At 41.8% G+C, this 27716-nt stretch overlaps 1 protein-coding gene across 1 annotated transcript; it reads right to left on the bottom strand.

Annotated features, from left to right (window-relative positions):
- Positions 1 to 986: 986 nt before the first annotated feature.
- On the bottom strand, positions 987 to 27438 carry spred1 (sprouty related EVH1 domain containing 1). Its single transcript, XM_028395397.1, has 6 exons — positions 26556 to 27438; positions 15918 to 16188; positions 12192 to 12360; positions 9532 to 9578; positions 5157 to 5312; positions 987 to 5028 (listed from the first exon to the last, which is right to left on the bottom strand). The coding sequence occupies exons 1-6, from the start codon at positions 26585 to 26587 to the stop codon at positions 4342 to 4344; spliced, it is 1362 nt and encodes a 453-aa protein (XP_028251198.1). The 5' UTR covers positions 26588 to 27438; the 3' UTR covers positions 987 to 4341.
- Positions 27439 to 27716: the final 278 nt, after the last annotated feature.

Genomic DNA, 27716 nt, shown 5'->3' on the forward strand with positions numbered 1-27716 from the left:
TCAGTGCACCAAAGCATCAAAGAATTGAAACATAACCACTCAACTGCTGTGAAAAGTAACCTTTTTATAAACAATACACTGAAGAGAGCAGGTTTATATAGCTTTTTTTCTTCTTCTTTAAATCTACACAATGTCAAGAATGTACATTTGTATGCATTCCCAAAGATATGCACAAATTTCCAAGATTGAAAAGAGGATAAAAGACTAGCAGCAAAGTGGTTAAAACTGAAGTCTTTACATAATGCAGGTCAAAAAAATATATATATATTAAAGCGGACAGACACATGTTGCATATATAATACAGTACATGACAGGAAGTTGCACTGTGCTGGTTAATGCAGAATGAGAAGTGTTATTTCAGCATTCTCTACACTTTGTATAAATGCACGTCCTACATTTTGCTTCTCAGCCAGCAAGTTTTAAATCAGGTTCATCAAACCTTGGTTCAGCTTGCAATAATGCAGGGTAATCCGATTACAATGGGAACCAAACATTTGGTTACACACCAACCCCACACACACACAGCCTGCAACCAGGGAACTAACACACACACATACACACTCGTGGGCACACAAGAACATACACATATATATATATATACACACACATATATATATATATATATACATATATATATATATACACACACACATATATATATATATATATATATATATATATATATATATATATATATATATATATATATATATATATATATATATATATATATATATATATATATGTATATATATATATATATATATATATATATATACACACACACACATATATATATATATGTATACATATATATATATATATATATATATATATATATATATATATATATATATATATATGTATACTATATATATATGTATACATATATATATATATATATATATATATATATATATATATATATATATATATATATATATATATATATATATACACACATATATATACACACATATATAGTAACACTTGCACACCCACACACATGCACAAGTGTCCACTTCATGACACAGAGCAATCAAACATTTAAAAACTGACCGTCGTTATATGCTGTTGGAGAGTTTTAACAGTCGTTCATAGCTGATTTTTCTCTGTCAACACAATAAAATTAGTGATTGTATCTAGCAGCTTTATATGTATGTATATATATTTATATATCAAACTTTAGAAATAAGTGGACTGCCACTACTGTACCACGTTAGCGCTATCCTTCCTTTCTACCGTACAAAACTAGAGAGAAACTCTATTAGAAGCTCAATAGTCATTTCCATCACGAACGCCCTCTACTTTTCAATGTGAAATAATACTAAAAGGTGACCTATGTACAAAAATGCTGTCATTTGAAGCTACAGTATATGTTGACAGCGATGATAAATACAGCTCTATCTTTCAAATTTCAAAGACAAAAGAAAGCTGGGATTATTATGAGTACTTAAATATAGTGTTTACGTATTTACAGTGTGTTCGGAGTTTGGTATCAGGGGGGGTTGGTCATCTACCTAGATAGCTATAGTTAAAGTGTCCTGTCCCGTCACTGACACAGTCTGCAGAGAGGTCGATGTGTTTCCCATGTTAGAAAGTTTGCATAGAAAGTAAAGGGAGCATTAGTTGAGTGGAATTAGGAAAATAAATGCATTTCTCCCGCGCTCGTGTTGAGACTCAGGTGCCACTACACCATTTTTAACTGGCAGCGACAGGAGGTGAGAAAAGATGCATATCTGTCAGTAACAGCATTTGGATGTTGTACCAACTCTGCTATTGAAAATTGAGGTGTATATATATTCAAAAACAAGTCAGTGCCTTAGTTAAGGAGCAGTTATCAGAGCCAGACCTGTAGTGACTTTGTTCTAAGTGTTCTTCGGAAAATTGTTCAATTTAGAATTTCCTTCTCTTCTGGGAGGGACTTGGATTTCCAGCATTGTAAGACTCAGCTCAACAGTCCGTCTAAACCCTGTTTCCCAAAGGATTTTAAACAAGCAGTTTTGGGCAAATAAGCTTACAGTATTTCCTCAAATTAAAAACTGGCAGTCAGTTAAAAGCCAGGTTTCCACTGATGGAGCAGGCATGGTTGAAAAAACAACAGAGATCTTAATTTGACAGGATTACAGGAAGTGTTAAGTTTGTATGAGTGTGATGCAGGGATTTTAACAGGAACAGATCAAAATAAAGCCTAAATATCACCAATTGTCCTAAAATGTAAGACCTGCTTCAGATACTGTGTAGAGTTGAGATAAATGCAGGCCCTGCTCACAATTTGAGGAACTACAGTGTTGGCTTTTTTGCTAAGAGTTACATTAGAAGACTAAACATTAAATGTGTAGTCAGCTAGTTTAACAGCTGGTAATGGCTCACCTGACTTCACAGGTAGGAACACTTGTGGATCTATGGAACCACAGCTTCCTGTAGTCTCTGGTGCCCGATACAAACTGATGTTTTTGATTTCAAAGATTTAACTAAGCAGATAAACACAACCTTTAAAGGTACTGGGCAAAGGTATCTGGTTATGTTTGGACATGGCCAGACTGCTTCCCCGTGCTTTCAGTTTTCATACTAATCACCCAGGCATGAGCTCAATCTTCATCATCTAACTCTGCATGAAAGCCACTAAGTGATACTTTGAGAAACAGGATGCTGGTCAGCACTGTTAAGAGTCAAAGCCTTAATCGTGTTGGACGTTACACAACATGTGCATACAAAAACCTATGTACACACACACACACACACACACACACATAACATCTGTATGTTTTTTAATAGCAAAGATACTCGCCATTCCTAAAACAATGCACTCATTCATTCAGGGCCTTTTAAATGAAGACACATGGAGGGAGTGGACGTGCTTTGGAGAAACAATGTAATACTACATTTACACAGCACATGACGGGAAAATTAAAAAGAGACGATTCATGGGGCAGACAAAGGGGATTTGGAGAGGGTGCTGCAACCAAAGGTTGGAGAGCAGTGCTTTAAGGAAAAGGGTTCCCCTGTTCCAAACTGGGTGTTGAATTAAGTTTCATTTATGGATAGACAAATTCTAAAATCCATGGGTTTCTCAATCAAACAAAATAGCCTAATTTAAGTGCCTCATCATTTTTAACCAAGGAGCACTATAACCCCTTACCTCACCAAAAAGAAAAACTTGCTGGTTGAGCAACATTTCAACCTCTGGTTCAAAACTAATTAGGAAATGAGCAGAAAAATAACAATGAATAAACAAAAACACCAATTCCACTTCCGCAGTAAATAATTGGACTAAAACTAAAATTTACTGAAGTAAATGAAATTGTCATGTATTGTTTTCGATTTGAATGGTTCCAATATGATATTTTCTTGAGGTGGGAAAACGATTTTTGGGGAACTTAACATGGTAACATCATTACCATTTCCCTTCTAAGCATGGAATCGATCCCTTTATTTTGGAATGCAATCAAATGGTCTAAATCCCCGTGGGAAGGCAGAGTAATCATTTTGAACATCTTTTAAACTAATGTCAAGCTGTACCATTAAACAAAAAGCTGTTACTATTTGATTTTTTTTAAAACATTTGATGAAAAGGAAAACATGGAAATCAATTGGCCGTACATCCACCACAGAAACATCTCTCAAATGTTAAAATTACACTAAACATGGTGGTTAATATACCACAAGAATTTGAGAGTGTTATCTTTACTCAGGAGGGGTTGGGGGGGGGGGATACCATTTCTAGTGCACTTTTCTCTGTCTAGTAAATTACATTGTCAGCAAATGCTTAAGCCATGAAGGAAAGGCCACTGTTACCCAACTGCAAATTCACAAAAAAGCAAGAACATATCCCTTTTAGCATACTCAAACAGCAAGTACTTTTTCTCAACGCAGAATAGTTTTGTTTCTTTTTTGTTGTCATTCTCTGTACAATCGACAATTTTCCTTCATTAAGGTTACTTGTACTAGAGTTCATTTATTTGTGGCCTGGCTTTGTCAATGTATGAGTGTGAATGTGAGAGAGGTGCAAGTGTGTGTGTGTGCCGTGTGTGTGTACAGGTGTATGTAGCAACATCTCCAAGTCTGTTTATCATTACGTCCATTCTGTTCTCCTTAGATTAAGCTCGTGAACTTAGCTTGATGCTCAGAGCCCCCACAAAGCATATGGTTTGTCCTCCACTGCTGCTTGTCGGCGACAAACACAAACTGAAATCTCCAAAAGCCCTCAGAGCTGGGGATCAACAACATATCACCCCGTCTGAGAAGGGAATGAAAAAAGGATGCCGGCTTTTAATTTTCCGCTTTTATCCACCTCCTTTGTTAGCTAGCTTTGAGGGTGTCCCAGTATCCGGCGTCAGGTCACCCTGCGGCCTTGTGCTTGCCCCCACAACAACGGCAGGCCTCGCCACAGTGGTGGCAGGCGCGCAGAGGCAGGTAGCAGCACATGCAGGGCGCAATGAAGGAGAGCGCCACCAGGGCAAGCCAACGCAGACAGAACTGCTCGTCAGATGTGTCACATGAGCAGGGGTCTGAGAAGTCACCTTCTGAGTCGGACATGCAGTGATACAGCATGCTCTCAGCACAAAGCATGCAGCTGACTTTGTAGATGCACTGCTTGATCGGGTCAGGGGCATCCTGGCACTGCCCCCGCCAGTTGTCTTCGTGGTTGAACATCTCTCGACAGTAGATGCAGCGTGAACGCTCACCGTCTTCTCGTCGCCGACGGTTCTTCTTTGACTTCAGCAGGGGCGATGGCTGAGTCTTGATGGCTGTGTCCTTGCCAAGGCCTAGCCCCATACCTGTTCCAATGCCCATACCAGAGCCAAAGTGGGAGTCCCCACCGGGGCCGTCGGGGAAGAGGTACTCACACTTCTTACTGTCCAGTTTGTGAAAGGAGGTGGAGAAATCCAGGTCCTCACGGTCTGACTCTGGTTTACACATGACAGGGTGGCGATAGTCCTCGTAGCCACGGATGAGCACGTCTTTGCGTGGGTTGATGCGAACAATCTCCTCTTCGTCCATTCGAAAACTGACACGACGCGTTGACTTAAGAGAGTGACAAAGCAATAATTGACAATTAGTTTACTCAACAAGAAAACATATGTTTGAGGTAGTAACTACCTCAAGAATAAACAAAAATAAGATTATGTGAGTTATGTGAAAGAGGAGCAGACCTGTGGAGGCAGATAGCGGCGGTTGCTGGAGGGGAACTCGTCAAAGGGTTGGGCACGGACATAGCAGCCCCTGAATGGCTCGGTGGAGACAACATTGTTCAGAGGACAGAAGGGCTCTTTCATTGGGGTGCAAATAGATGGAGGATCGTCACACACCTAGAGACATACACAATCAGTGTTACTCAATATAATGATTACAATCCTGATGATTATAAAAATACACACAGCTGCACATTTGTCATTCACATATTCTACATTACTATTTCACTGTCAAAAGTCCTAATGGTCTATCAAATCAGTTTTCATGACCACAATAGCTTTGACTCAGGGTGTGTAGGCTGTGTATGTGTGAGTGTGTTCCACTTTAACCACCAGGGGGCATCCTGCACCCACGCACAGCCAAATGACTGCTGTGTGGTGATGACTCAAGGCCCTTCTGTTAAGAACTCAGAGTTCCCATCAGCCTTGTATTTGTTCCCACAAACATTTTAACTGATACAAAATCTACAAACACAAGCTTAAAAAAAACAAAAGGCTCTTGAAATATGCAGAACAAGCAACAAATGTTGGAAACCGTGCATGGCAATGTGAAGGCAAACAAACATCCCTTCCATCTCGCAAAACAAATTATCTTATAATCACTATTGACATCAATCATGATGAGATGTCTATAAATAACATCTTGTGAGTGTCACACATGGCGTCAAATATGGCAAAAATATTCAGAAAATAAAATTCAATACAATCAATGCTAATGGCATGGAAATCAAAAGTAATGGCAAGTTCATGATTCATGCATGCAGCGGAGCATCTACGCAACTTCCACCTTGTTCATGAGTGAGCAGAATTGTGTTTGATACACAAACACGGATCATAAGCTGAGCTTTCTCTGCACAGAGTTCAATCAAACCATACTCAAATCTTGGACACACTGGCTAGCTGTCCCTCTTTTCCCACACACATCCCGACCTCATCAAGGCAGGGTTAGTCCTCCTCTCTTCTCCTTCTCCCACCCTCTCCCTTTCTCTTCTCTGCGTGTGGAGGAGGCTGCTGGCTCTGGTTAGTCAGTGCTGTGTGTAAAGTAGCCCACGCCAGTGCTTTAACGCACAGCGGAAATCTGGTTTGCTCCCAGCTGCTGCTACAGTAATTACTGTCCTGTGGTTGCTAAGAGATGCTTCCTTTGACTTCTTTTTTTTCCCCTCTCTTTCTCTTCTTTTTTCCTCCCTCTCTCTCTCTCTCTCTCTCCCTCTCCTCTACTTGCCCCCCACCCCCCAGACTGCTAACACACAGTGTGTGACTTTGCTCCTTCTTTGCCTCCAAACATACCAAGTAGTGTAACACAAATCAACAGTGTCTGCGGGGGAATGTGAGGAGTAGAAGACAGTGGAAGGAGAGAGAAGAGAAAGACCAGAACAGGAAAAAATGAGATTGTGTTGTGTTTGTGTGTGTGTGTGAGAGAGAGAAGCAGAGAAACAGAGAGAGCAAGAGGCCAGAGAGTCTGCCGAGGGAATGTCATAAACCAGCTCCAGCTGGAGAAACGCAGCAGAGAACTTAAAAAACCAGATGACAGCTGTGTGTATGTGAGAGAAAGAGAGAAAGGAGCGAGGGGTGGAGAGGTGGGGGGCAAAATGGGAAACAGACTTGGGCTTCCTTTTAAAGCGCTTGCCTAAGCCTCACCATTCAAAGGCATGCGTGGGGGCCAATCTGGAGCTGATCTGACCCTAGAGATGTGGCTGGGTGAGGGAGGAGAGTGGAGGGGAGAAGGGGAGGGATGGAGGTGGTGGGAGCCAGGGGCAACCTGGCTCCACACCAACATCAGGGATCCATGCACTTCCGCCCTCAAAGGCACCAGAGCTCAGGACAGGGAAGGCTGGGGTCGGCCCACATACTAAAAACCTCAACAACCTCGCTCTCTGCCTTACATAAAAAGACAGGAGAAGAAAATATACACGTTCGTACGTATGTATACAAACATTAAATAGATTTATTTGTGAATAGATGGCCTCAAATCATGAGCCTTGCTTGTCTCCATGTCCTATCAACTTGAAACAAATAAGTACAGCCAATTTCAGGGCTGCTGCTTAAAGAAACTATTTGATACTTTTAAAAAGGGGGAACTAAGCAAGAAAATCAACACCACGTTACTGTTTATTATGTTACTGTCCGAATGAAAACTGGGGGAAACCGTTAGCTTGATTCTGTCCAAAGGTGTGGATTACAGAGCTTCAGAGCAGCTGTTGGGCTGATTTTTGTGCTAAGCTAACCAACTACCGGCTGCTTTAAACACCCTTTTAAAGTCCAAGATACTTTATAGAGATCAAGCCACACCAAACCAGCCAGAGAGAAGTTTAGCTCTGTGAATGAAGCTATAAAAGTGAACCGGCCATGTGTATAAAACTGATAAGAGAAAACTTCCTGCCAGTTCTAAATTAGATGTGGATGTTTTCCTGTGGCATTAAAAAACACACACACTTTGTACTGCCGGAAAGACTGTGGCAGTGGGTCATCACAGCTGAGTAGGGTGTTGTGCAACCACATTTCTTTATGGGTAAAATATGTTGCATGTGCATTTTGTGTGTGTGTGAGAGAGAGAGAGAGAGAGAGAGAGAGAGAGGAAGAATGTGGTAAGCTTGTGAAGGGTATACATGTGGGTGCTCAGCCTTAGTGGGCAGGATGTGGGTGGAAAGGACGGTCTTCAACCCATGTACATTGACACACACAAATGGATGAACAAGCGGGCTCAAACACACAAACTAGTTGAATTCTGGGAAATTATAATACCTGAGTCTAATTAAGGAACAAAACAAGGGGCGATCGTGACCTCCCACACTAAAAAGACAAGCAACTCCTAAAAAAAAACAATATTGTCCTTGAAAGTGGGCTATTCGAGGCCTGATGACAGCATTTTTAGAAATGATTCGTGTAGCGTCCCAGCTAATGTCACACCTTGGTGTGTGGTGGTATTTGCTGGTTCTCTAACTGCTGCACTTGCCTCTGGTTCACTTCTCTCTCTGTAGCCCAGGTCTCCGACCGCAACATTCGGATGCCAAATCACCATGGTGACACCCTCGGTGGCTCACTCACTGAACCTTGTGAACATCCCCTTCTACCCCTTCTCTGGCTACACCCCCCAGCCCCCATCCCCCTCCCCCCTGCTGCCTAGCAACAGTGGTGCCATTGGATTTCCTGTATGTACAGGCTGATTCCTTAAGGTGGAACTTTGTCGCAGGAACAGGAATGTAGCCCTTGCTCCTTGGCATACAGGGCGCCAGATCACAGGCAGTTCAGAGGTAATGACAAGCATCTGGAAAGTTCAAGCCTAAAAACTAATATCATATCATAGGAAGTACAGTGATGTCAACTATAAGTTCATAAAGACAGCTCGTTGAACTGGTAGAACAATTTCAATACACAGTCAGCAAAAAAGTCGTTAAAGCTACTATTTTAGTTGAGGCTATGTGGCATAGTGTTACCAGGATTAACATGCTGTTGCACTTGATTGCTTTACAGTTGTGATGTTTCTATATTTTTCTTGTCATTATATGTGAAGTACTGCCCTTCCTTCCAGTAACGTGTCTTTTCAGCTTCTTTACAATCAGAGGTAAAACAGGCAACTGACTTTTCTTTAACAAACTAATCACTAAAATAAACAAACAGGGGTGTGTTAGCATGTTAAACGCACACATCGACAGGCAACAATGTACAACATGCGTTGAACATTGTGAGACGAAAACTGTTGGAACTGCGAATTATATCGATGCATATTTAAACGTTTAATATCTTCAGAGTTGAGGAGGAAAGAGGAGTTTAACAACAGATGGTATGTCCTCCTCTTTGTCCTGATCTCAGCATCATGCAGACACTCCGGGATAATGTGCAGAGGATTTAAACAACATATGTGCCTTGAATAAGTGCTATTTTTAAGTTAAAAGTGGTTACCAGGTCTGTCTCTTGAAACGTGTTTCTCCAGGATAGAGAACATCAAAATCACAAAGCATTTGAAATGGCTTTTGAACAACCAAATCCTAAGGCAATATTATATCAACATAATTCCTAACACGACTGACAGCCAGAAAATAGATTCACAGAGACAGCTACACTTTCAATCACATTTGCTGTCCAACACCCAGCATCACCTTGGGGTCTGGCTGATATAGTTTAAACACATGTAAATTGCACATGTAAGAACAACTGTTAGAAAACAAATGCAGATGTCAACACCTGGCTGGGACACATCAAGCCTCACAATCATGCTTCCTGACTCGAACTATAACATGCCATTTGTAAGGTAAGGGAGTCAGCCAGACAAACATGTTCAGGTATGCACAGATTAAAGTGATTTTCTTTATGCTAAATCTTTTGTCCCAAAACTCACCGGTAGTCCATCCTCAGGAGTATCCCCTTCCCCAAACGGCCGACAACCTGGAAGAGGAGGACAAAAGAGAAAAATATTAGAGGACTGACATGACCATTGGTTTTGTACACTTAAAAATCTGTTTAAGAGTAAAAAGAACTTAACCACTAGAGGGCAAAATTCACAGCATCCAACTCAACATTCTTCCACAAACACACATTCCCAGAAAAATGCTATTTAAACCTTAGCTATATTTCTCTCTATGTATTTTTATATCAGAACCAATTCACTGTCAGTGGATCACATCTCCTCGGCTAAGCATGTTTGAAATAGCAGATTTACAACACAGATTCTTGTTAGGGCAGAATAGGTCAACACTTCTGCTTTCCTCTGCCTGACCCTAATGGGGAAATGAAAGCTGCTTTGTGTTAGTGGGGCACACAGAAGTTAATAAAATATGCATGCCTGGAATAATGTAACCCTGACCTCAGCTGAGAAAGCCATGTGCCATTTCTGCACTTGAAACACCTCACTTGATGATGCTAAAGTGTCCTTTTAAGCTTTGGTTCCCCTTATTAGGTTCACTCTGGCCTAATTTGAGAACTGAGTTATCAGTCTCCCTGTCCACATTCAGACAGAGAATACAGCAAAACATGGCAATACCATCGCTATCAGATAGAGGACTGAGGAGAGGACATTGGTTTGTGTTAGACACAGTCCATCAGTCCGTCTGAATGTCTCTGAATCACATAGAGATGGTGTATGTGTATGCAATTCTCCAATACCGAGAGAAAGGCCTCCTGCAGCACGACTCTGGCAGTGTTGGGCCGCGCAAAGCTGGCTGAGCCATGTGCCCGGCGTTGCCATGGCAACAGAGAACTGCAAGACTGATACACACACGTGCGCACACATACACAGCCAAAAACATATTCTCTCTCTCTCTCTCTCTCGCTCTCTCATGCTGCCTCTTCTCTCCCCACACACATTCACACAGCGGTCCAGCAGCAGAACGATGCAACAGGAATACAGAAGAACTTGCCTGCCTGTGCTGAGGAGAGGCATTACACAACACTGGCAGAATACAGAAATTGCCAGGAGAGAGAAAGACAGGGAGTGAAAATGAAGAGCAGGCACAGGGGAGTCAAAACCCACCATCACCTACTGTAGCTGACATTCACAGGAGAGAGCTGAAGTATTTACTAGCAGCTCAACACTAAGATCTCTGTGACAGATAAAGGGAATGTGCTGCTGCTACCATGCTACTAGACACTTTTTTTAAAGCATCCTGCAACTGCCTGTTATCACCCTTATCACGGCTGATATTTTAATCTATAATATGTGAAATATATGTAAAGTTAGCAAAACTAGCTTTACCTTCCATAAATAAATACATTTATAAGAAACTAGCAAAGGCTTTGACACCAAGCATCCAACCTTCAAAACCTCAAAAATGACACTGTATTTTCTAATTCTTTGTTTCCTTGCTTTAGTCACCATGGTAAAGCCAGCCCTAAAGCTGCCCATGATTACCTTTAACCCAGACACTGTGTGGACTTGTGCCCAGGAAGTTCAAATCACAGATAAATGCTTGTGGGTAAGAGATGACTGATGCCCAGCCATGATAAGCTTTTACGATATGTTCTGCTGTACCTCCTTCTATGCTCCCCAGGGTTCCCAGGTCTAGAGAGAAAAGATTATAGCTCCCCAGCCAGCCAGCCGGAGAGCTTGTGTAATATGGGGCTGGGTGTAAGATTGCTGAGTTGGCAAATCTTCTACTAATTGGATGACTTTGCAACCTCTGGCACTGTACAGGAAAATAATGCTTATCAGGACCTGAAGCTGCCAATTTAACTCTACACAAGAGTAATATTCAGTTTAGCTTTTAAGAAAAGTATAAATGCCACAAAGCTTTCAGCCACACCAAACCCTAGCTTTTTAGACTAGTCTAGCCAGTCCTCGAACTTACTTGCCAAGAGTGAAAAGCACAAAAGCTCAGCCTGGTCAGGTTTCTTCTGACTAAAGCGTAGCCACTATCTCATGTTGCCACCCATTCTATGAGTTTCAACTCTTGCCCTCCTCTTTCCTGCATCACCCTCTGTCTGGGCACAGTGTTGCATTGGCAGTCTTTACAGGAAGTGGCAAGCTTATCTGGGTAGCTAGGACTGATAAGATAACACAAGAGGGGTCATAGTTGGGTGAGTGAGCAGGTAGCACTGGTGGGGTGGGGGGGTGGGGGGGGGTCATCTACACTAATCAACTCTACCTATCTGTTCAAGAACAGATGCTTGGTCAGCCCTTACAACCCAAAGATAAACAAGCAGGAATCCAGGCTGTAGATGCCCACCTACAGAATGCCACTTTTACACACATACACGCGTCATTCTACGTGTAGTGAAAGGCTGCCAATACACATACAGCAGAGGGAAAAACTCTTGGATAGAATTCCAAACAAATCTCATGTTTTGCTGATAGAGTGAGAGGGTGGAATAGGATGAGGGTGGAAAAAAAATCTGTAAGCTGCTCTGATTTTCTTGATACTGAAACAATAGTTGATGCTGGATGATTGATTGTGAAGTTAAAGTGAGTTCTGGCAGGTTGCCACTGGGTTTATCCGGTTTGACCTGCTTTAAACTAAAAACACACATGCAAGCACAGGAACACACAAAAGCATGGATACATACCTTGGTTGATGTCCTCGATGGCCCGGCGTATGCCCCGGTCAAAGGCGCGGGCGTCAGCAGGGCTCTGGAAAGTCAATCCAAACTTCTTGTCATTGATCCTCCAGTGGTGGAATATGGGGTTGACCTTGTTGTATATGAGGTCTTTCTGCAGAACACACTCTAGTACCACCTGAAAAAAACAAACAGTTTCAGAGTGAAATGCGGCATATAAGTAGATGTAAAACTGTGTGGTTTAATGGTTTGAGGATGAAATTGACAGCGGGGGACACTTCACCTAACTGCCAAACCTATTTTTATGTGTCACATTCAGTCATTTGACACAACATCAGCAAGGCAGAAGGAGAGGTTTGCATTGGGAACAGCACACTGAGTTTCCAGAGTTTCCAAAAATAGAACAGGAAAAACCACCCTAAACCCAATAATTTAACACACTTTTTTTGGGTAATTTGTAAAACACATTCTAAATGGTGGGGTTTTCGTTACAGATGATGTTAATATTGAAGAGCAGTGGTGGCAAGAGGGTGGGGGTTTGTGGAGGTGTTTTGGAGCCAGACAGCCCAAGTGTATGGCAGACTAAGGCTGTGTTTCCAAAGCCTATTATTAATCAGGACTACTGGGCAGCCTCCTGGCCTTCCTCTAGGCAGATTAAATGAAATGAGAGACAGCCATTACAGTCTTTGAGGTTTATACTGACGTGCACGAGAGGTGGCTTAATGGGGTGTGAATGTGTGAGCCATCGGTGATCTGCGTGAGAGAATGCGTGAGCACAGGAGCTGGTGTGATGAAAAGCTCAATGACCCGAGTGCTACACTGTGCATCTTCACAGCGCAAATGCCTTGTTGTAGGCTAACAGACACAAACCAATACACTATGGCTAAAAGCAGATGGCACAGTTCCCTCTGGGTCTGGACAACAGTCAACATGCACACGTTAGGAGGCTGATACGTGGCAGCTGTACAAGAGGTTGATGATATGCGATATGTGTGTGTCAGAGGGGGAGAACACAGGTCTACATTTCATTCTGTCTGTGCGAGTGCAAGTTACTTAGTACATCTAGTGCAAAGTGCTGAAACAAAACTCATCCGTCCTAATGTCACTTATGCATACATGCCTCCAACAAAAAAAAAATGAAGGACAAGGGCTACGCTTGTGTGTTTACCCTAAGCCAGTGGATGAGAGGAGGGCATAGGGGAGGGATGGATGGTAGAGGATGGAGTGGCAAGAAAGGGGAAGGAGGGGGTTGGGGGTTGGGGGGGGGGGGGTCCACTGTGCCTCTGGGGGTGATTGTGAAGGCGAGACTGAATGGAGCCGGAGCAGGTAAGGTGAGCACACACAGCAAGGCCGACAGAGGAGGAAGTATCACAGTTGCATGGAGGGATGATACTTAACACCACATTCCACAATGTGCACAGTGAAAAGAGAGAAGGACCCAATCTGACAGAAAAAGAGACAAAAAGGGAACAGAGGCACGAGAAGGACAAAGACAGGCGGAAGTGAGACATGCAGAGAGCACTGATGACAGATGGAGACAATGTTTACATGCACAGGTGAAATTCTAAACACCGGCAGAATTGTATTCATTATTAAAACTTGACAGTCAATTCATACGCGAATAAATATTTATCAAATAAATAGCATCCTGAACAAGAAAAACTGAACAGCAAAAACAAACTGCATCGAATAAGCCCAAAGCAGAGCTATTTGGTCTAAGCTAGTGGACTACGCCACTTTCACAGCTGTATCAATCAGAGGGAGCCACAGACATGAACGACAGAAAGCGAGGTGGAGTGGAAGAAAGCTTAAGCCAGAGATTTGTCATAATCCGAAAGCCAGTATGGTAAGTAATCACCAACCAATTAGATCAGTAGTTTTAAGAGAGTCAGAGAATCAGAATGAGAGAGAGAGTGAGAGAGGAGGGAGGGGGCTGGAAGGAGAGTGATTGGTAGCTATATGGAGTCAGCTGAGTCATCAACAGAACACTGTGCCGCATCACTGCGCTTATAGACAGATCCCCTCCACCTCTCCTCTTCCGTCTCCCATCTATCTGGCTCCACCTCCATTTTCTGTTCTTTGACTACACAAAACTCCTCCAGTTCCTCTCCTGTCTTAAGCATCACTTATTTCTACCAGCCCCAGTTGTGCTTTTTTGATTTCAAAATAACTGTATCTCTGATCTGTCTTCCTCTGTCTAGCTCTGAGATGGGTTCATCTGTATGTCATTGTTTTTTTTAACATTTGTCCATTCCTGGCTGTTAACAATGTCACAACAGTGTTGTTTAAAAGGACAAACATACAGCCTAAAACATACTAGACCACTGTTCTTTTCTGTGTTTCAGACATAACACAAACTAAACAGGCTTTCAAACATTTAAGGACCCGTTCTCGAGGCTCTTTTCAGTTTTCAGCATCACTCAAACAACATAATTATAGTGTTTTATTTAACCCTGAAATCCAAACAGTTAAAAAACCTGTACTGTGGTAGCAAGTATTGATTTTGCCCTGTGTTTCTCTGACTATGGCAAATATATTCTTATGTGGTTTTGTTTGTTGCTTTTGTTTCCTTGGACTCATCGCTCTGCCTCTTCTTCTGATGCCTTCAGACTGTCGGTAGCGCTGTGGTTGATGCCAACACCCTGGCACTGGGTGGCATCCCGACAGACCTACACATGGCTGGGTGTTTGTTGTGGTGGCTGTGGACTGTGGCGGTGATCGGAGTGTTTTACCACATCCATGAACAGTTGCCAGGGTCTCTGAACCAAGACTATACCCTGTCTGAACAACAGCATTCCCGTCACACCCTTTCCTGTGCCACACACATGCTTGGATAGCAACGCATGAAACACAAACACGGTGTAAACACACAACACATAAAATGTGTTCAGTCAAAGAAGATTTTAAAAAAAGGTGATTTAGATGCCCTGCTGTAACAAGCCTCTAATGTTGGATTCTGTGCATCATGGTGGCCTCCTCTTCTGGCATGTGACAGACTGTTCTCTTTCTCACACAAATAGATTTACACTCTCATTACCACAGACCCAGGATTATCCCAGTGAATCCACTGGATCTGTTTTACATCTACAGCACAGAATTAGTGTGTGACAAGAACGTCATCAGTTTTACAACTAAACCAGAAGCAATACAGATTAGAGGCACAACATATGACTTGATCTTCTGGAGCCTCATTGTTACTTTGATTGTGAATAAACAGGCCAAAAGTGCATTTTACAATATCCATGTTTTTATTTATTATTTTCATGTCAAAAACATGATTTTAAGATACTTTACCTTGGTGCACACTTTAATGCCTCAACTTACTGCTACAGACATTATTTTTCATACACTCTAAGAAAGAGGAAATGCTTACTAAAAGGTAGGCAAATATATGTGTGTACTCATGGGAGACCAACGTGTGTGTCAATTTCCATCCTTTAGGTCCAAACGTGTACAGTTCCCACATTCCTCATTCTCTTCTCTTGAGTAATCTGCCCTTCTCCCTGATGATGTCATCATGCATCACACAGTTTGCTCCTATTTTCAGATACCTGCACTATGGAGGAAAGCCAAACAACCATTTCCTGTGTGAGTGAGGAGGAGAAAATATGGAAAAAACGGGGCTCATGATCTCATTTAAGAGAACATACCATTTCTGGTTTCTATACCTTGAAATGCACAAGAGGTGAACTACAAATAGTGATATGTATAGCATCAAGATATACGTTCCCTTACCAATTTGTCTTTGAGTCTTTCGCCCTTGATGTGAAACTCCACCGCAGTGGGACTAGGGCTGGGACTAGGACTGGGACTAGGACTGGGGCTACAGGGGCTGAGGTTGTTGCTGCTTCCACCGCTGCCTCCACTGTGGATGCTGTTGCAGTCCTCCGCCCGGCTGACCTTATAGACGGTAACACAGCTAAGGCCTCCACCTCCCAGGGGAAGCCACCCACCACTGGAGTCATCCCGAGTCATGACCACTGCTCTCACACGCGCATAACTGTCACTGTGGAGGTGGAAGGAAAGGGAAGAAAAAGAAGAAACAATGCTGTTAGTGAACACAATCTATTCTTTGATTGTAGCACCTAGACGGCAAAGGCATCATTGGAACTACACAGCGGCATCAACAGCTTTTTGTGAAGTGTGTGCAAGACAGTTAGGAACTACCTATACAGGTAAGACAAACTGAGGAGAGAAGTCAACATGTGTGACAAGCACATAACTGATGCTAGTTTAAAATTTACAACACTAAAAACCAATGCAAAGAATTTAAGCAATTAATTAACCCAATTATTGGAGTAAATGTCTCATACACTAAGATTAAAATGTACAACAGACTATTAGATGTTTGAAACTGTAAGTGTATGTTTAACAGAAGCCAGAGGGTGACTGACCATGAGGCCAAGTTCAGTCTCTGGCCACTGCTGATTTTCAACCTTTCCCCTAAAGCAGGTGGTATTAAACTAGACAGCACATGACAGGGGGCTCCAGTCTGAATCACAGGGTAAACATTGTAAGACAGCCATTTATAATACATAATATTGTCTAAGCAACTTAAGGAAAACAGTGAATATTTTTTATGACAGGAATTAAACATAGGGTAGATTATTCACAGCAAGCAAAGCAAGGCTTTAGTTTGTTTTTATTTATATAGCGCTTTTTACAATCACATTTCTCTCAAGGTGCTTTAAGCTCGAGGGAAACGTTGACAGGAGGTAGCTGGTGCCAAAATGCTTACGTACTTTTCAGACATGTAACAACATAAATGCATGTATCTTTATAAATATCAAACACCTGCAAGATCACTGCCACGAAGTGACAATAACAGAAAAATAAACCCCTTGTGTGCCTATCATTAATGCATTACAAAACATATATTGTTGTACTAATTATTTATTACATACTATAATTGTAATAATTATTACATGTCATAATTCAAAATACACCGCTAATTGTCCATAATTACATGTCTCTTTGTCCCTTTACTGAAAGTCAGATGTTCCACAGATTAGATAACACTGCACTGGGCCACCGGAAATGACAAAGGTCAGGGAGTGCTGAGGGCAGCATTTTGCACAAAGTGCTGGTAACATATTAAAGACTGGGATTGATCAGAAAGCTGACAGCAACAGGCAAAGGAGCAAAGAATGTGACTGCCGGATGACTTCCTGTAATACACTGCTCTATGGCCACTGTCTGGGTTAGCCAATGCGAATGACATCACTGTCTGAAACATTTGTTAAAAAAAACTGATGGAGAGAAGGGACAATACCAACAGCATGTAATATATAAAACAGTTCACTTGTAGATCTTAATCCCAAAGACGAATAGCTACATCCTCCCCCATACTGCCTCTCCCCTTGGCCAACTCAATATGGCTAACCTTTGGTCTGCTGCCTTCCACACCCTTGGCAAACCTCAGTGTCCAGGTTACTGGTTAGTAATTAATCTAAGAGCCAGTGAGCATTAAATCTGAAGATATCTTTTTCTTGTGTGAATGTGAATGTTTTGATATCCTGGCACAAGATACAGGCATGAGAAATATTACTTAAAGTAACCAACAAAACATGCATACAAACATTCTGTTTTTTGATGAAGACATAGTTTATAGCATCTTCATTAAAACATTCTAAAGGGAAGAAAGTACATATTTTCTGAATAACTGACAATATTTGGAGCCACACATGTGACCTACCCATGTTCTTTGCAAATGTATCGGAAATATATACAGGTGTAACCATCCACTACATATTACATGCCAAACAGCACCAAACAGCAGAAATGTACAGCTAGTAAGGATTTTGTAGCCAAAGAGTCTTAGAAACCCTCTCAATTGCATTTAGTGTGTGACCAGAAACCCACCAAATAAATGATAGTTTGTTCTGAAACTGCTGAAGGTATAAATAAGAGTTTGCAAACAGAAACTGTCACAAGCAGAAGTAAATAGTGGTTTACTAGTTGATCTAAATACACCATCAAGTAAATTTCAATAAAAACCTTTAATCAATGGTACATTTTAGCCTCTTAGGTGAGTTCTGCTGCTGCTACTACCACTTAAAATCCAAGGACTAAGATTTGGCATGCTACTTCCATTCCAATTGTACACATAGATTAATGTGTACAATTAAGGGGGAATCAAGCTAATAAGTAAATCATATTTTATCATTTAAACCCTGGATTTTCTCATTTTTAGTGACCCATTTCTGTTCACAAATAAATACATCCATTTATGAGACCTAATGGCTATCAAATCTTTGCATGCTATTCAATTGGGTAGAGCCAGTTTAAAGTGAATGCCATGCCAGTCTGTCCATATTCTCAGCAAGCATTGCCAATCAGGGTACAGAAAACATTGGAAGACTTATTACAGAAATCACAATTCCCAGGATTTATTAAATTCTATCTAGTGATTTTACTGCCATCTGTCCCAAAATAAGCAAATATTGTGAAGCAAGAGCTTTTTGGAGAGTAACTAGTCGTGGGAGACTGACAGAAAAACACAACCACAAGTAACTTCCTCCTTTTGACCTCGCAGAAACACCCTTTCTGGTTACATCTCATAACAGAAGTAGTGCATGAGAACTTCTGTCACACACAAAAAAACAAGTGTTTGGGCAGTATAGCAGGCAGTAAAAGAGGAAAATACTGCTGCTGTTACACCCTCTATGGCCCCCAATAAAGGATGCTGGTGATGGGTGCAGAAGGGGCTGTCAGTCAGGCAGGGGTCCCTGGGGTAAACAGAAGGCAGGCGGTGGTGTCGCTCAGCCATGACCAGGGCACAATGACCAAGGCCTGACCCTTCAGACCTACCATCACACACATGCCAGCAACCGGGACACTCACAGGGAGGGGGAAAGCCTAATAGAGGAAGTTTAGTGGACTATGCATATGTGCAGTTTTGCATCTAGCATAAAAAACTTATCATCCATGTTATGATTTATAGTAGACCTGCCTAAAACCACTTACAAATGTCTATAATGAACACCTAAAACCTGCAGCCCAACTAATAACAACTCAGCCAACTTGCATTGGACAGAATCTTCTTTATCTTCTACCTCACATTAAAATGGTTTCTCTCTTAAGATAAAGGGTGGTTCAAATATGTATTTAAGTGCAACTTGCTGTTGCGAACACATCCACACACACATCCACACAAAGTTCAGATTGGGATGGTGGAGACAAAAGCTGGCCTCCACACCCCTTGCTGGGAGCACACAGTCGACTGGACACACAATTGAGAGCGGAAGCAGATCAGCTGGCCTGGGCCTGCAGGGGAGGAGGGGGTAGAAAGAAAGGAGCCCCCAATTCCAAATTATTCCAAGTTATTCTGCTGGATGACTGACTTCATTTCCGACGGAGAGAGTAAAACAAAGGGAGGGGTGAGAGTGTGGGGGAGGACGAGAAGATGAACAGGGTGAAGACCAAGGTAACACTTGACAGTCCGTACCTATAATTGAAAATGAAGCCACACTTGTGTGTGTATAGGCTTTTACAAAGTTGTGTGTAAAGACTTTGTGTATTTTAATCTGTTAATGTATTTTATATGTAATTTGACAGTGTGTGAAATATATATATTTTGTTTTTTCAATGTAAATTGTAAAAGACCCTGCATCAGTGTATTCAGATTTCAAAGTGTACTGCAACATGGGAATCTGTAAAAAACTGTATAAGAGGAGAGAAGATGTGATGGGAGAGCACGTGCAGACCGGGCAAGCCTGGGCCTAGAGGCCGGCTGCACCAGTGTGTGGTGGAGAAGGGGGATCCTGGGACAACCATTTCCTAAGTGGACAAAGTGGCCGTTTGTCTGCTGCTCCAGCCCATGGCTCACTGGGCTCCAACATGCCATCATGTATTGCTCCTGTCTCAGCCTTGGGCTTCCCACCCCAAAGGGGAGTGGTGAAGAGGAGGGCAAGGGTATGAAAGGGGTACTGAAAGAAAGACTGGAGGGGGGGAAGAAGGGAAGGAGAAGGAAGAGAAGGAGAGGAGGAGAGGGAAGAGAGAAATGATGTGGCCTGAGCCCTGGGAGCTAGCCAAGTCACCCTCCCTTTCCTCCACTCTGTTGCCCCCTTCTACCCAACCCCTCCCCGGCTGCCTCTCTCTACACAATGGCCGCTTCTCTGCTGAAATTTCACGTTATTGGATCCCGGGCTTGGAGTTTTGTCCTCCCACAATGTCCAGGCAGCGGAGCATGCTGCAGGGAAGACACACTCTGCAAGCTAAAAGCTGGAAACCATTCCTCCTTTCATTAGCATCAGAAAAGGGGAGAAAAGCCCACCCCACCACCGCCACCTCTTTTTTTTTTTTTTTCCATCGCCCCCTTTTCCTCCCCATCTCTATCCTGTATCAAAACCGGAGGAAGGCTGTCAAGCTCAGTCAAGCTCCACTAGACCACTTTGGATTGTAGGATTTTTGATGGGTGGGGGGGCAGGTCATTAAAATATCATTGGGAAAATAAACACAAGCTACTTAGCCCAATCCGATTCTATAGATTATCCTTCGAAAGGAAAGCAATCACTAGGAAAGTGAGTGGGACTTGGTAGACGGAGTCAAAAACTACTCCAGGTCTAACTCATTCACTTTCTGGTTCCTAAAATGTAAGGTTGTTAGATAAAATGTGACTTTTCTTATCCCCCAAAAAAGTTAACTTAAACCGGTGAGCGTTCTTTCACTGCGATCATGCCTCATTGTTGAAATAAATAACATGCAATCTGGGACCCGGCAGTCGATTCCAGCAGTGCATCTAATCTGAATGGTGCAAACTAGCTAGCCAATTAGCCACGGTTCAAATCCCCTAAATAACCAGAGGCAAACTCAAGGGCACAGACATTCCCAAAACAAACACCAACATGGCCTAACATGGATGCAGTGCAAATTATGACATAAGGTCAGAGCAAAATACTTTAAAGGAGCTGTCAGCCATTAATTTAACAGAGTATAATAATGGAACAATACAGAAACACCATGCCAGCTTTACAAGCCTGCTAACATTAGATGCAGTAAAAACTAATGCGCTGGCTATAGAAAGAGAAGTGAAAGAGAAATTTGCCCTATCTCCTCTCAACACCTCGGGCTGCTGGTGACTCATCTCCCTCACAAGAACATTCAGCTTAGCTACCAACTGACTCAGGAAAAAAAAAACAGAACAAACCTACTCTGCTGCTGCACCCCACAGCACATCTTGACTTCAAATACACCACCATCCTTTCACAAAAATACTACCTAATGCAACAACAAATTACTGATCATAGCCACTTCTGGTAGAATGTGTCACAGATGTACAAATAAGCCTGATAAGCCTAACACATATATGAGTGTCAGAACCGCTCACTTCAACAACATTTCTAACATTGATTTTCAAACCAACCCTTCTATTACTGGATCACGCTTGCAACCCCAACAGCAATGTTGTAGGTGCCACTAAACTGTGGCACTATAAATCAAAAGAATCCCATATGTGTGTCAACTGCCTAGAAACTATTCCCAAACATCAATCAAAGCCACATATTGAGATGATCTTAATTTGAACCACAAGCATTTGGAAAATTAAAACCTTGCGCTTACCATTACAATAAAAAAAAGAAAGGAACCACAAATTTCGACTGCTGTGGCGTCTCTGGTCTGCTTTGATGTAAGACCAGTCCCCTGGGATGCAGCATCTACTCATCATATCTACTCTGAAGCTGAGGGGGAAAGAGGAAGCCGTCTAGCTGTGGGAGAAACCATAGATACATCTCAGGAGCAACTTGGGAACGATAAACCACCAAACCAAGATGGTGGACCATGGATGTTAAAAGAAATTGCTTTGTCAAGTTGTGAACCATCACAACATCCCAAGCTGTAAGGAGTACTATGACATTACTATTAATAAATATCAGAAACCATACTACTAGGCCATTATGAAAACCAATTATACCTCTGTTCAGGCAGGTTTTTGTTGACCCTCTTGGAATTCCAGAGATCAAGAAATACTTTTATCAACCAATAAAAGTCTCTTCCAAGTTCTAAATATAGCCACAAGGCAGGCAGAAATGTGATCAAAAGTTTACCGGGCAGACAAAAATACATGGTCTTACATGCCACAAAATCTAATCCTATTTGAAACATTGGCTCATTAAGTAATTTATTTGATATTAAAATGTTATGTTTGCTTAAATTCACTCATCCTGTATCTGGCCCTATCGCTTTCAGAAACACATACACATGCCAATATCTTAAAGAGAAATAAACACTTGACTGTGTGCGTACACACACACACAGAAACCTCTTCCTGTTTTCAAAGCGTTTGGAAACTCAATCAAAGACACAAGGTTTAGGATTTACATCTGTGCCCTTTTATGTCTGTGGCCTAACAGGAAAGAACCATCTTAGCCCAGCTGCAGTAAAGAGCTCACAACAAGGCCAAGCCTTCATGCTCCCGCATGCAGCACAACTGAAAACAATATCCACAATTCAGACACTCAGTGCTAAAAGCATTTCTTAGAGGCAATAAGATATGGTCTGTGAACATCAGAGACCCTCCCTGACAAAGAAATAAAGACAATCCCTGCTATGTGGATGCTGTGATGAAGTCTCTCAGATGAAAAAAAGTTTACAAGGTTTACATACAAAGCCTAGGTCCACACCAGGCCTTTGTCTTAAAGACAAAACTGGTTTTATACACGCCCTAAATAAACTGCTGTCATTTACGCCAGTTTATGTATGAAGAGGAAAAAATACTTGAAGAGGAAATGAAAATCATAAGAGGGAAGTGAGTCAGGTTTTAAATACACAGAATCCAGGCCCAAATCTGACCATGGGAATGGAACAGTCCACCACTATACAAGGCCTGTTCAGTTTGCTGGCTCGTCTCTAATACAGACAGTCCAGCCCTCTGATTATACAGAGGATCGTTGTCATTAATGACTCAAACAATACAACAGCTTTTAGTAAAATAAGACTCTAGGACACAAGAATTCTGTTCCTAAGTATAGGCTTACGTTACATGTTATAAATAAGGAGTTGAATTCAATGGAAATACATCAATCCAGACCAAAACCTACTGAAACAGAATATACCGAAAATAAAGAACACGCCTAGCAACCACTAAAGTAAAATGTTGTCACAAGTGCCCATATGTATATTTGTCTAATATCACATTTCATTAGCCTCTGTCAACCACTGCAGGCACAACCAACACTTCCCCAAAAGAATACAGAAGCAAAACTAAAGATGTGTTCAGCTCAGCAGACTTTGTTAAAGGTAAGATGTGTAGCTTTGACTAGGCCTGCCAGTAAAGCTATGGTTCAGGGAGGTCACATCCAACAACTGGCAGTGACCCCAAATAATACTATCTATAAAAAGGTCCAGGAAATTATTTAGCTTAACATAAGGACCACAGGATATAGGCAATTACCCAGGCCATAAAGCACTAGCCCTAACAGCTGAAGTAGCTGTCTCCCTTTGTCGTTTCAGGACACGATGGGGGTTGTTTGGGAGGAATGTGTTTGGAAAGCTCTGCAACAGGACTGGGAGTGCAAAACAGCCCATAGGTGATAAGATCACAACACCCACATTGGCAGATAAAACGCTGAGCTGTCAAATCAATCACACAGATAGGAAGAGAGACACAGAGAGAGGAATCACTGAGGATCACCTGACTGGCAACAAACAATACCACAGCCGCACAGGAATCTAAAACAATGAGCCCATACCCTGCACATTTTCCGTGGAGTACGAGGCAACTGACCTTCACTGATAAAAATGGATGTGGGTCTGAGTAATACTGGTAGTCTGTGGGCCAAGGATGGCTAAAAGCTATGTCAACCTTTTTGATATGTTAAAAACAAAACTGTAGACTGGATATTAAAGGTATTAAAAAAAAATTAAACACAGTCTTTAAATGTTTACAAAGACTATATAAAAAATGTACAGTGCAGTACACTTGAACAGCCTGCTGCCTAGGTTGAGATAAATATTTTAGATAAAACGTGCCATTCACCGAGGAGCTGCTTGCACATGCTTTCATAAATCTCCCACTTATCCCAGCATGACCATAGTGTTCTTGTCTACAAAATTCACATTAGCCTTACATCAGACCGCACTCTCCGACACAGACGCACATCCCAGACAAGACGCAAACCAAAATCTCACAAGGATTTATGTAAGTGCGTTCCTGTCATTTCAGCCTTGTGAATATCGCAGCACCAAGGCCAAGTAACATGTTCTCAGCAGAGGCTGTGCTGTGTGCACACCAGCTTGGCTTACCACCTATCATTTGGACAAAACCACTTCAGGGCTCACTCTACACAAATTCTGTGGAGATTTTTAACTTAAACGTTTAAATGCAATCATGTTCTTCCCTTAGTTATCTTTGTATGCTTATCTTTAAAAACACACAGAATTTAATTCCTCATAGGCCTAAAAATACCCTATCTTTTATCAATATAAAGAACACAATGTGAAAATGGACAAAGTTGTGGAATGGAAGACAAAATTTCAGATTTTTTTGTGAATGGCATTGCAATTCAGCATCTGAAACAGCATATTAAAAGAGACTCTCTTCAGGAAAAATAAATGGCTCAAGCAACGCTCAGTATTCCGTTCTCTCCGTTACTATGAATCATACAAGAGCCAGAAAGGTGGTGGAATCATAGCAACAATGTTTGGATCACTTCGCCATCTTAGCTGCTGCCATCATGCTGTGTGGAACAAACCCAGCTTACTGTAGCTCTCACACCACTGATGATATGTAGCTTGAGGCAGTAGTTCCTAATGTGGGGGCCTTTAAGAGTCCCTGAGGTTATTCCACTGAGCCACATCAAATTTAGCAACGCTTTGATTTCACAGTAAATTCTTTTCCTTACAGGTCGGTGAAAACGCATTCAGACGGATGTTCAAATCCTTCCTGTTAGCATCAGACATGCTAAGTTATTATATTCTTTTAGCTGAGAATAACAGTACAAACAAGCTCTGATGAAATGCCCTGAAACAACATGTATGAATGGTTGAATTGTAATCTATTTGGTGTTTCTTGGAATGAGGGGAAAAAAAAGCTCCATGACATACGTTGCATAAAAAAAAACAAAAACAGAAGTGTTGTTCAAGGACAAAACCTCAATGCAATAAATCAATCAACCTCACAAAGGCCAGAGAGATGAAATGGGGGAAAAACATGGGTGTGTTTCAAACATTAAACCATGACACTGTAAGATGGCATGACTTCCTCTGTGACAAATACATGATCAAAAATCCTCTCGGATAGTAAAGAAACGTAGGTTTATTAAAACAGTACGCTTTAACTGTCAAGCAGTGGGTTATTTATGATGTGATTTGCAGTAAAAGGCAGAAAATGTGAGCATTGTGTGATCGTCGGTGCAATGCGAAACAGTGTACAGTGCTGTGAATGGGCAGGCAGGTACTTTATGAATGGAGGGGGATCATGTGACCGCAGCACCTCCCGAAGCAGATATTTCTCACTGACTGTCAACAAGCGCACACAAGGGATCAGCCCATTAAAACAATAGCAAAACGCGACCAGAAATGGGCGCGACGTGTACAAAAACAACACACGTACACATTACAACACAAATCCGTAGGTTGTGGGGATTTGGGTGTGAATGTGACGCCGTTTTAACGCGTTTTTTATGAATGGAGATTGTGATATGTAAATGAGTGTGATTGAGAAAAAAATGGCATCTTCAGCTTTTCAATGCCGTCATTGCCGCAACAAGGACGACGAGCTTTCATTAAAGAAAGGCAGGACTAAAAATACAAACATGATCTGCACGATTTTAATCGGTGGGGTTTTTTTTTTGTCCTGAAATCATGGCGGACAGCAGTTACACTCACACACACAGATCTAGGCTGTCAATACAGCGCTGTGTCGGATCATGATGTACTGAACTGGCATGCATAGAAAATTGTATTTAAACTCCATTGTTGCCGTTTGTGTCTATCCTGAGTCGTGCAACTGCCAATCTGATACAGCGATAATGAATATCCTGGGTGTATATTTAACATCTAATTCAATCATGCTGTGGCAAACCTTAAATACTGTGGCCTAATGTTACATTTCACAGCATATATGATAAGTTTACTGTATCACGAGAGCATAAATATGAATTGTGACATTATATTTTCTATCACAGATCTATCAGGCGCTTCTAAGTTTAAGTCTGTTTTAATTTGCCTGTTTAAATACACTGTGTTGTTGATATTAGTGAAGCAAGATGATGAAATAGCAGCGTTGCACGGTTAGAAATGTCATTTGGGGAACTGTAGTAGTGCATAGCTCAGCGTGTGAAGAGTGTGTTAATATCCAAAAGATACACGAGTGCTTATAGTTAAATGTTTGTAAGTGAATAGTGAAAATATAAAGCATATACTTGTACTCACTCGTTGTTTGGATTTGTTGAATCTTCACTCATTTTTTTCCTCACGGGGATCCAAATCCTAGCAATAGCATCGACGACGCAGTGACGGCGGGATAAAATACCACAAATATCACCATTTTTCCTTCACATAAAAAAATTACCCCCTTATTTTGGATAGTAAGTAAAACGATGTAGAAAGGGGCATGCCTAACTTAAGCGTCCCTGTGGAAACCAAGTGAAGCTAGCTTGATGTTAGCTTTGCTGGCTGTGCTGGGGGACTAATGTTAAATCGCGAGGAGGAATGACAATCGTTGATTCATTTTATCCTCCCTGGAAGTAAAATCCGACCACAACAAATGGGCCATCGGCACCATCCTCTTCAACAAAACACAGATCCAAGCTTTGCGAAAAATGTGTATAGATCCTCAAAAAATGCAGAAATTGTTGAAGACTGAAACGTTTGGCAGGTTATTTATGGCTGGCTGCCGAGCATCCATTCGCCAACTTCAGGTCCAGGACAACACTTGAAAAAAAAAAACGCTGTGCAGCGTTGCTCCGTCAACGTGTCCGAGTAATTTGCAGTAAAGGCACCCAAAGCTAAAAAACTGGTTTCAATGTTTGCACTGACGTGTAGTGTAAAAACATCTTAGATTCGAAGTTTCCTGGAGAAGTTGCTGGACAGCTGCTTTATTCGAACTCCATTTTCAACTCGGGGGGGAATGAAACATCGGAAAACTGGGCGGACGTGTAGACCCTCGCTTGAGAAAATTAGATCCTTCCGCGACATAGTAAAAACATAAGAGTTACAATAAAATATCCACACCCAGTGCTGGATTTACTGCACTTAGTTTAAATTGTAGCTAATATTCTACTGAGCTGCGTCCATTTGTAAGTTTGTGCAGTGAATTAGGAGCGTTTCTTTCCAAAGTTGACCTAAAGTAGTCCCCGCACTTCCCAAAAGAAGTTTCCCTTCAATCACGCATTGATACAAGAGGGAAGCGTCTGTGTGATAGCACGCAAAGTAGAAAATAATCTGGAGGAAGGACTTGAGCTGACACACAGCAGACACGGCCATTAACAGTTTCTCGTGTTTTATCTCATTAAGGAATTTTTGTAGTGATCGACCGCTGCTGAACCGCTGCTTTAAAAAATACCGATGCAAAATTGTGGTGGAAGTGAAGTG

Source organism: Parambassis ranga, chromosome 22 (genome assembly GCF_900634625.1).
Source record: "Parambassis ranga chromosome 22, fParRan2.1, whole genome shotgun sequence".
NCBI classification, from domain to species: domain Eukaryota; kingdom Metazoa; phylum Chordata; class Actinopteri; family Ambassidae; genus Parambassis; species Parambassis ranga.